At 39.0% G+C, this 11,527-nt stretch overlaps 1 protein-coding gene across 4 annotated transcripts in view; it reads right to left on the bottom strand.

The window, feature by feature from the left end:
• Positions 1–11,527, bottom strand: part of ORC4 (origin recognition complex subunit 4) — an 82,418-nt gene that overhangs the window by 11,937 nt on the left and 58,954 nt on the right. For all 4 annotated transcript variants that reach the window (XM_070423051.1, XM_070423050.1, XM_070423049.1 and 1 more), the window contains 4 exons: positions 10,230–10,316; positions 3,174–3,282; positions 2,434–2,529; positions 2,282–2,349 (listed from right to left, as the gene is read on the bottom strand). In XM_070423051.1, the coding sequence (XP_070279152.1) occupies positions 2,282–2,349; positions 2,434–2,529; positions 3,174–3,282; positions 10,230–10,316 (360 nt within the window). The remainder of the gene's footprint in view (positions 1–2,281; positions 2,350–2,433; positions 2,530–3,173; positions 3,283–10,229; positions 10,317–11,527) is intronic.

Genomic DNA, 11,527 nt, shown 5'->3' with positions numbered 1-11,527 from the left:
GAATGTAAACAGGACACATTTTAATCCAGTCTGCACACCATGATTTTTCCTAATCTCATTTTTTGTTTCTGATCTTATTCTATATCATATTTCCTACTAGTGATGAAGTTAATGAGGGGTTTCCAGCTAAGATCCACTAAGTCCATTACTTTTTGACTTAAAATTACTCCAATTTGCACTTATATTTTGTTTGTACCTTTGTAAGACTGCTGTGTAAGTTTAATGCAGCTGAGAGGAAAGAGCCCTAGGAGCACAGCAAGCCTGTCAGCTGACCTTGTGACTCAGCAGAGGACCACAATGGAGGAGGGGCCAGCTCCTGTCCCCTAAGGAGTCTGGTGGAGACTGCCACCACCTGTCAGAGTTTCCTTCCATTTTCCCCACCTTAATAGGGCTCTCTTCTGTTTCCTCTTACCACACATATTATGTCTTTTTTAACCCTGATGATTGTTTTAGGTATTGTTAGGTTATGAAAAAACAAACCATTAAATCATGACATACTAAACGTAAATACTAACATTACAATCAATTCCTGAGCTTTCTATTCCTACAGCTTTATTGTGAAAAATATCATTAGAACATATTCTCTATGTATCAAAAATTCTTCTGATGAAACAAATAGCTCAGATACCACTTCTGAAAATGAGAAAAATACAAAAGGCTGGGGCTGAATAAAATTAAGGAGATTTAAAATATAGGCAGCAAAAATGTTTGTTTTTTAAATGTAGAAACTCCTAAGAATGTAAATGCTCAGGTACCTTTTTCCATTCACAACTCCCAGAAGCCATGACTATCAGACAGACATGGGTATTAGGAAGGGGGAGAAAACCCACCTGCACTGTGCTAGATACACTTTCTGTTGTGAAGAAATGGCAATGCCCCAACACTTTTTGGTTGCTACAAGAAATAAAATTCTGACTACATAGGTCTACAGGGGATGCTAAGGGATGTATGGGTCCATTGCTTTAAAACAAAAGTTTTTTCTCATAAAGTCCTCTAGAGCTGTGGTGTCCAATAAGGTAATCACTAGCTACATAGGGCTACTGAGCATTTGAAATGTGGGACTCGATTTTTAATTTTATTTCATTTTCATTAAATTGAATTTAAAAACCAATGCCTGAGTCAATAAAAAAAATTAACTATGTTTAGAAACTTTCAATATGTAAATATTTTTTTGTAAAATATATTTTTATTGATTTCAGAGAGGAAGTGAGGGGGAGAGAGAAATATTAATGATGAGAGAGAATCATTGATCGGTTGCCTCCTGCAGGCTCCCTACTAGAATGGAGTTTGCAACCTGGGCATGTGCCCTGACAGGGAATCCAACTGTGACCTCCTGGTTCATAGGTCGATGGTCAACCACTGAGCAACACCGCCTGGGCTACATCTACTTCTTTAGCTAAAAATTTTATGGAATCTAAAGAGTATTTCCAATGAATATTTAGGGACTATTTTGGTATATTAGGTTAAATAAAATTTATTATTAAAATAAACTTCACTTTATTTTTTGTTGCTACTAGAAAATTGATAATTATATTATATGGCTCACATTTTATTTTTAGTGGGTAATACATATTACACAAGAATAAAGTTTCTCAAGTTTTAAAACCCTTGTGTCACCCAACCCCTAATAAAACCTTCTCGATATGCTTTCACCAGCCAGTGAGATTTCGCCTGTTGGTTTCTTAATGGCTCATGTCAGCATTTTTGTAGCTTTTTACTGCTAAAATTATAGAGCCTAGCCAAACCTTGAGTATAAAGGGATAGGGCTGTATCAATATATTTCACAGACTATAAATGTTTCTTTTCAGGATGTAAGTGTTAGGAGCAGACAGTAGAGGGCAGTATACTCCCACAAACCAAAACACCTGGCTGCTAACTTTGTGCACCTATGATATATAGTGAGGCCTTGAACAATGCTGGGGTTAGGGGTGCCAACAACCCTCCACACCCCGTCAGAAATCCCCATATAACTTTGTCTCTCCCAAAACTTTACTACTAGGCTACTGTAGACTGGAAGCCTTACCAATAACAAACAGTTGATTGACACATATTTTGTATGTCATATAGATTATATACTATATTCTTACAATAAAGGAAGCTAGAACAAAGAAAATTTTAAGAAAATTATAGCAAAGAGAAAATACATTTACAATACTTACTGAAAAAAAATTCATGTATAAGTGGACACTGTTTAAACCCCCATGTTGTTCAAGGGTCAACTAGACAATTAAATTGGATATAAAAATATACCAGCCTGCAGAAAAATAACAGTGAATCTTACCTTCATGACAACAGGTTTCTCAAAATTATAGACAGAATGGGCTTTCCTTTGAACAAACTTCTGAAACTCTGGGCAGAAAGCAATGACAAAGTCAGGATCTTCAATAAGCAGTGGGGTAGAGTCAGAAAGAAACTACCCAAGTCTCATCTCACCATTATAGACCATTTGAAAATTAAAGGGCTCCTCTTCATAGATGTCATTTAAATGTTTCATTGCTATTATAAGACAGATTTCCAAGACTGACAGACCTATAGTAAAAGGTAAACAAACTATAAGTTATAGTTTACTTACTGATACATAAGACTGAAATAACTGCCCCTCAAACAAAATGATGAAGTGAAAGGGTGGAAAGGGGTCAAAACCCCCCAGGTCCCAACGTGTTTCAGTTACTGTCATCTAATCTTAAGCAAATTACTCAACTTCCCTGATCTTAGTTTTCATATCAACAGAATAGGGATCTTTCTAACTTACGGAGATGTTAGAAGAATTAAGCACGTACCATATGGTCCACAGTAAGCAAACTGTGCAATCATATGTAACTTTAAGTCACACAGGGCTCTTGATTATTCAAAGAATCCTTAAATCCCAAGAAATTATATCTAAATTCTTTTTCCTAAAGAGATGACTCATTAGATTCTCAAAAGTGACAGTAAACCCCCAAATGGCTAAAAGCCCATGCTCTTCATTAGCACCTGGTGCAGTAAGAATACCTGCAACACAGTGCTAGCTGGACTTTCGAAGTGGCAAGGGAGGCAGTGACAGTTTTCGGGGACTTTAAGTGGGAGTGACAACACCTTATAAAGGGCCGAGTTAAAGGCAGTGTGGATATAAAAGCAGTCTGTGTATAAAGCACTATGCCCAAGGTTAATTATTAATCAGGTAGGTTTCTCACCATGTACAATATTTGCTTTAGAGTCCATGCTACACAGCTGGTTTGCCTCCATCAAATCTGCTGCAGTGATAAATGGGTGTGATGTGGTTACACGACTTAAAGCAAGCATCTAGGAAAATGAGGATCAGGAAAACAATTACATCTTTACTTGGGAAATGTGGCGGTATTACTGAACAACACTTTTTAATTTGGAGAGTCTACTCTTATGAGAGAGTAAATATTAATGCTTGGGAAAAGTATTCTCTCATATTTAGCTGTACTAAAATTTAATATTTAAATTCATATGCCATCCTATCTAATAAAAGAGAAACATGGTAATTAGCGTACAACTGCTACCCTTCCCATTGGCTAATCAGGGCGATATGCAAATTAACTGCCAGCCAAGATGGCGGCCGGCAGCCAGGCAGCTGGAAGCAAACATGAGGCTTGCTTGCTTCAGTGAAGGAGGACTCCAACGTTCCCCGCCTGCCTTGCCAGCCTCTGAGCTGGCAGTTTGAAACATTGTAACAAATATAGAAGCTAAACAAAACCCCAGGAACCAGCTTTCAGCCGGCCGGGATCTCAGAGCTGGAGATGATAGTGTTTCGATTATAGAACTGAAACAAACCAGATACCTGCTTTCAGCAGCAGAGGCCTTGGCCCAGAATAAAAAAAAAAAGAAAAAAAGGAGCGGTTGGGAGCTTCAGTCACCCACCAGCCTGAAAACAGCCCTCAGCCCCTCACCCAGACTGGCCAGGCACCCCAGTGAGGACCCCCACCCTGAAGGGTGTGTGACCAGCTGCAAACAGCCATCATCCCCTCATACAGGCTTTCCAGGCACCCCAGTAGGTACCCCCACCCTGATCCAGGACACCGTTCAGGGCAAACCAGCCAGCCCCTACCCATGCACCAGGCCTCTATCCTATATAGTAAAAGGGTAATATGCCTCCCAGCACCGGGATGAGCGGAGCCTCGAGGCCTCCCGGCACCGGGATCAGCGTGACAGGGGGCAGCGCCCAAACCCCCTGATCACCCTGCTGCTCTGTGTGTGACAGGGGGCGGGGCCACAACCGCCCTATCTGCCCTGCTCTGTTTGTGACAGGGGAAGGCGCCCCAACCCCCTGATCAGCCCTGCTCTGTGCCTGATAGGGGGGAGCTCCCCAACCCCTTGATCGCCCTGCGGCTCTGTGTGTGACAGGGTGCGGCACCCCAATCGCCGCCCCCCCACGGGCCCTGCTCTGTGTGTGATGGGGTAGAGCCATAACCTCCCCATCAGCCCTGCCCTGAGTGTGAGAGTGGCGGCGCCCCAACCCCCTGATCGGCCCTGCTCTGTGGGTGATAGAGGGTGGTGCCCCAACCCCCTGATCAGCCCTGCTCTGTGTGTGACAGGGGGCGGTGCCCCTACTCCCCTATCGGCCCTACTCTGTGCGTGACAGGGGGGAGCTCCCCAACCCCCTGATGGGCCCTGCTCTGTGCGTGACAGGGGGTGGCGCCCCAACCCCCTGATTGGCCCTGCTCTGTGCGTGACAGGGGGCGGTGCCCCAACCCCCCAATCGGCCCCACCCTGAGCGTGACTGAGGGTGGCATCGCAACCTCCCAATCTGCCCTGCTCTGTGCATGACAGGGGGTGGCGCCCCAACTCCCCAATCGGCCCTGCTCTGAGCCCGACCAGGGGCTGCACCTAGGGATTGGGCCTGTCCTCTGCCACCGGGGAGCAGGCCTAAGCCAGCAGGTCGTTATCTCCCAAGGGGTCCCAGACTGCGAGAGGGCACAGGCCGGGCTGAAAGACCCCCACCCCCGAGTGCACAAGTTTTTGTGCACTGGGCCTCTAGTATAATTATAAATGTAAAGCATAAAAAAGTTTTGCTGCTCTCTCTACTCCTTCCCACTTGCATATCTTACTTACAACTCCTCAAAGGAAGAACATTTTTTTTTTTTTTTTTTTTTTTTTCCATTTTCATTTGTGTGTGAATTTTTATTTTTTTTTCTTTTTTTTTTTTCTTTTATTTTCCTCTTAAAGTATTACAAAGGGTATTACATAAGTATCCTTTTTCCCCCCCCCGCCCTTGACAAACCACTACCCTCCCTTACCCCCCAGTGTCTTATGTCCATTAGTTATGCTTATATGCATGCATACAAGTCCTTCGGTTGATCTCTTACTCCCCTCCCTCCTGCCCCCCAACTCTCTCTGGCCTTCCCACTGCAGTTTGACAATCAGTTTGAGGCAGCTCTGCCTCTGTATCTATTATTGTTCAAAAGTTTGTAATGGTCTTTATTATCCATGAATGAGTGAGATCATGTGGTATTTTTCCTTCATTGACTGGCTTGTTTCACTTAGCATAATGCTCTCCAGTTCCATCCATGATGTTGCAAATGGTAGGAGTTCCTTCTTTTTAACAGCAGCATAGTATTCCATCGTGTAGATGTACCACAGTTTTCTAATCCATTCATCTACTGATGGGCACTTAGGCTGTTTCCAGATCTTAGCTATGGTGAATTGTGCTGCTATGAACATCTGGGTGCATATATCCTTTCTGATAGGTGTTTCTGGTTTCTTGGGATATATTCCTAGTAGTGGGATCACAGGGTCAAATGGGAGTTCCATTTCCAATTTTTTGAGGAGCCTCCATACTGCCTTCCATAGTGGCTGCACCAGTCTGCATTCCCACCAGCAGTGCACAAGTGTTCCTTTTTCTCCACATCCTCTCCAGCACTTGTCGTTTGTTGATTTGTTGATGATGGCCATTCTGACAGGTGTGAGATGGTACCTCATTGTTGTTTTGATTTGCATCTCTCGGATGATTAGTGACTTTGAGCATGTTTTCATATGTCTCTTGGCTTTCTGAATGTCCTCTTTTGAAAGGTGTCTATTAAGATCCTTTGCCCATTTTTTGATTGGATTGTTTATCTTCTTTTTGTTAAGTTGTATGAGTTCCCTATAAATTTTGGAGATTAAGCCCTTATCCGATATGACGTTGGCAAATATGTTTTCCCACGAGGTGGGTTTTCTTGTTGTTTTGTTGATGGTTTCTTTTGCTGTGCAGAAGCTTTTTATTTTGATGTAGTCCCATTTGTTCAGTTTCTCTTTAGTTTCAACTGCCCTAGGAGCTGTATCAGTGAAGAAATTGTTTTGGCATATGTCTGAGATTTTGTTGCCTTTGTATTCTTCTAGAATTTTTATGGTTTCCTGTCGTACATTTAAGTCCTTTATCCATTTTGAGTTTATTCTTGTGTATGGTGTAAGTTAAAGGAAGAACATTTAAAAAGGAGTAGGGCAAGCAGAGCGACCAAAAATAAGTAAAATACAACTTAAAGCCCCACACCAAACCAAACTAAAAGGCAGATGTGTGACTTGTGCATAACTTTCTAACCACCAAATCTGCCAGTCCAGGTCGGGGTTAAGTAATAGAAAGAAGTTAGCTACCTTATGTTCAATTGTTCAAAAAGGAAAAAGATAAAAACCAAAATTACACTCAGAAATAGCTCTCCTTGAAAGCAGAGCCCACTTTATTTGAACTTCATTTCCCTGCTTCATTCCCTTTCTCTGACCTGTCCTTTTACATTTTACAATTAAATATTTTTGACACTCAAAAAGGCAAGAGAATAATATAATCAATAACCACGACCACTTTCTTCGCTTACAAAATATGACCTTATACAGTTGAAGCCCCTGTCTCTTTCCTTGGTTGAACTCTCTTCTCCTTTGTATACAAAAATAAAAATGCACATTTAAAAAAAAATGTATTATTTTCATTGATTTCAGAGGGGGCCAGAGAATCATTGATCAGCTGCCTCCTGCATGCCCCCCACTGGGGATGTGCCCTGACCAGGAATTGAACCATGATGCTCAACCATTGAGGCAAACTGGCCAGGCATAAATAAAAATGCACGTCTCCTACTACCTATGTACTTCTACCTATGCATGGTTTCCTAGACTATAGAGTAATTTTTAAATTTTATATAAATATCATATTGTACTGTTGCAACTCTCTCTCCATTGAACATTTATCATGAGAATTTATCCACATCAAGTTGTCAAGTCTAGTTTATTCATTTTTTTCCTGTTGTATTGTATTGCTCTACAATTTAATTCTTTTTCTTTTATTGATGAACACCTCTCATTTCTTTTGCAATTATGAATAAGGCTGCAATAAACAACCTTTCTACGCCTTCTTGTGCTTCTGAGTTACTCTAGATATCTAATTCGCCAAATTGTTCTCCAAAGTCCCTGTACATATTCACACTATCAGCAGCAACGCATTTCTACAGTCACAGACACCACACCATCAGATATAAACTTTTGACACCTACCAGTTGGCAGGAAAAAAAGGTTTAACTCTAGTGTTTAATTATGTAAAGTTTAAATTGTACCGTTTCCCTGAATACTGGCGAGGTAACGCATCGTTGTATATTATAGGGCATGTGGGATTCTACATTGCTAAATGGCTTGCTCGTACTCTTAGCTCATTCCTTTACTGATTACTATAAAAGCTCTTTATTTATTATGGATAGTATTGATGATTAGATGCATTGCATACACCCTCTCCCAATCAGCTTTTTTTTTTTTTTTAAATCTCCATCCTGGCCAGTCAGTCTACATTTAAAAGTTAAATGTAGTTAAACTTTATCCATCTGTTTTTTTATGGCTTGGAATTTGCGTATTTTATCTAAGAAACATTTCCCTACCTCAAGATTACAAATATATTCTCTTACATTTTTTTATAAACTTTTTAAACTTTTTGTACAGACATATAGGTTTATCAACTTGGAATTTACTTTTGGATATGCAATGAAGGTGTTTCTTTCTTTTTTTTTTTTCTATGTATAACTCCTGATTTTGTTGTGGTGGTTGTTGAAAAATTATCCAAACTATAATTAATCTCAGTCAAGTCATTCCCCCTTCTTTATAATTTCCACCAATTCCAAACTTTTCTTAAACATGAAAAGCTGAAACAAAAATCAAGCCATTACCCCGAATGAGAAGTGTAACAGAAAACTGGAAAAATATTTGTTCATGCTGACAATTTTAAGGCAGAGAAATTTTATCATAATGAGAAGTGTGTATATGAATAGTTATGTTGCATGTATGTGTGGTGTGTGTATTCTCTATGTAAAGTAAGTTAATAAAGTCTAATTTTCATATACAAATAATTAAAAATACTACTCTAAAAATTCTTAATCCCAAAATTACTTTGTAAGAAAGACAGTTGTTAATGAAAATGACAAGATGGGAGGGGGATTTCTAATGAGAAAGTATATACAAAAAAAGCTCTTAAATTTCCTCACCAAAAGCAGAAATGGGAAAGGAGAATCTGTAAACAAACACAGCAGAACCATAGAGTAAAGCAGGATACAAGCTTGAAGCCAGACACCTTGGCTTTGGGTTGGGTTTGCCATCTACTACCCGTGTGACCTGGGGCAAGATAATTAACCATGCCCTGGCTGTTTTGACTAAGTGGATAGAGTGTCAGCCTGCGAACCGAAGGGTCCTGGGTTTGATTCTGGTCAAGGGCACATGCCTAGGTTGCAGGCTCCATCCCCAGTAGGAGGTGTGCAGGAGGCAGCCAATCAATGATTCTCATCACTGAAGTTTCTGTTTCTCTCTCTCTCTCTCTCTCTCTCTCTCTCCCTTCCTCTCTGAAATCAAAAACTTATTTTTTTTAAAAAGATATTGCATCATAAGAAGCCTCAGTTTCTTAAAAAATAAAGATAAAAATATCCAAAGGTAAAATATAGACATAATCTGCCCTAACTGGATTGCTCGGTGGATAGAGCTTTGGCCTGCCGACTGAAGGGTCCCAGGTTCGATTCCGGTCAAGGGCACGAACCTCGATTGCAGGTTTCTCCCCGGCCTGGGCCCTGGTCAGGGCGTGTGCAGGAGGCAACCAATTGATGTGTTTCTGTCACACTGGTATTCCTCTCTGTCTTTCCCTCTCTCTTCCACTCCCTCTAAAAATCAATGGGAAAATATCCTCCGGTGAGGATTAAAAAAAAAAAATAGACAAAATGTTGGTAAAGCAACTATATAGTTCCCAGCTCAAGTGCTATTTAATAAATGATACCTATTATTATAATAAATGAAAGTGACCAAGAAGAAATTCATGAAACAAAATTAGTTTTTCCTTGAATGATATTTGCCACAGATAATTTTCTAGAAACATTAGGCTAATGTCAAATACTCTTAATAAAGGAAGAGCTTTCATTTTCAGAATAAAGTACTTCTTCGTTGATAATGTTTAAGCTTAAAAGATATTATTACTTTGTTTAAGACCATAACAAGATGAGATTTATTCCAGGTATGCAAAGCTAGTTCAACATTCAGAAGTCAAGCAGTGCAACCCAACACCGCACAGGCTAAAGAAGAAAAATCATAGAGCATATTCATTGATAGAGTAAGCATTTGACAAATCCAACATCCATTTATAATAAACTATCAACAAGTTAAGAACAGATGGGAATTACCATAACTTGATAACAAATGTATAAACAACCTATAGCTTCCTTATACTTAACAGTGAAAGGCTAAATGCTTTTCTCCCAAGATAGGAAACAAGGCAAAGATGTCCATCCTCACCACACTTACTTAGCATTTTTGACAGGTTTTAGATGTTGCAAGACAAGAAAGAGAAATAAAATATAGTCAGGTTGGTAAGGGGGAAAAAACCTACCTCTCTATTTGCAGATGACATGACTGTCTCAAGAAATCTAAAAAACTCCTAGAATGAGTTCAGCAAGTTTGCAGAGTGCATCAACATACAAAAAATCAATCACATTTCTATATACTAACAAAGAGCATGCTGAAACCAAAATTAAGAACAAAACATCATGGACAACTGCTCTAAAAAGTTAAATACTTTAAACATGTACAAACAGGATAAAAAATTATAAGATAAATGATGAAAGAAAGCAAAGAACTAAATAAAAGGAGAAAAATGCCACAGACAGAGACTGGAGAACTCCATGTAGTAAACATGATAATTCTCCCAAAATTTATAGGTTTAATGAATTCCCAACAGAATATAATTGTCTTGTGAAATAAAAATTTAAAAAAATGATAAAAACAAAGCTAATACGAACCAATAGCATATGTAAGGACCGCAGGCTTTTGCTGACGTTGAAATGCTTCTGTAGGACTTCTTGCACACTTTTATCTTCTGAGAGACACTGGAGAGAAAAATCAAAGCAGAGTTAAGGAATCTTACAATTTAAAACTTAAATATAATCTTGTGCATCACTAGTTGGTGTACCTCATTAATTCTATTCATTACTAGTTTATTGATTTTCTTATCCTTTTACATGATTTCAGTTGACACAAACATAAAATACAATCCTTGCTACCCGTGAATTTCTAGTCTGAAAAGGGAATCTACACAGTGATACCAGTGGCATGATCAAAATGCAGCAAAAACACACAACAGAGAATAAGAGTTACTATATTTAGGAAAACAAAGTATGCAGAATGCTTATTGTATGAGTCAATAGATTAAAAAGAAAAAAGAACGTTCCAGTATATATATAAAAACAGCATGAGTAAAGCAGAAAAGATTGTGGCATACTGACAGAAGATAAGCAGTCATGTAATCCTGAGTTTTAGTGACTGGCAAAATAATTTGTGTATGAAGACAGAAACAGGAAAACCTAATTGGAAGTGACTGTAACTGTTCATACAAGAGACCAAAAAGATCTGAATTAACAAAGTGATGTAAAAACAAGAGAAAATTAAGACATTTATAAAAGACATGTCTGATGGAGAATCAACTGGTGAGAAATGGAGGAGAAAGGGGTTAGAGGGGGAAAGAAAAAATCAGAGATGATACCATGGCATACAGAATGTCCCACGAGGAGATGATGTCAAGAAGTGAAAACTTGGATTATCAATGTTTAAGAAGCAGAAGAAAAGAGAGAAGCAAAGTAAAAGATTGAGAAAGATACTTAAGACTGGAAGAGAATACAAGCAAGAACAATGAAACCAAGGGAATAAAACTTCAAGAGGCAAGTGGTGATCAATGATGTAAAACACTTTTTCTAATTAAGTTGAGATATATTCTGAGAGGAAGCTAATGGCTTAGGAAATTCAGAGACCCTTTGAAAAGCATTATCTAAAAGAGCCAACTGACTGCAGTAAATTAGGATTAATGAAAAATAAGGTACACTTGGCACTGAAAAAGATTAAATGAAAGAAGAATAAATTCAAAATTGTCAGAGCCAAGAAAGCCTTGGGTAAGATTGACATTAATTTTTAATAAATCATCTGCAAAGAATAAGGATTATTTTTCTTAAAAAAGAGAGAAAACTAAGTACTGATTATTTCTGTATTTTCTAGAGCTAAAACTACATGTCTCTCTCCTACTGTAAGTTCTAATCTAATGAAATAA

This window comes from Myotis yumanensis, unplaced genomic scaffold (assembly GCF_028538775.1).
Source record: "Myotis yumanensis isolate MYYU_CA2020_CCGP unplaced genomic scaffold, mMyoYum1.0.hap1 SCAF_8, whole genome shotgun sequence".
Classification (NCBI taxonomy): domain Eukaryota; kingdom Metazoa; phylum Chordata; class Mammalia; order Chiroptera; family Vespertilionidae; genus Myotis; species Myotis yumanensis.
Note: the sequence above shows the minus strand (reverse complement) of the source record. Positions and strands in the feature narration are given on the sequence as shown.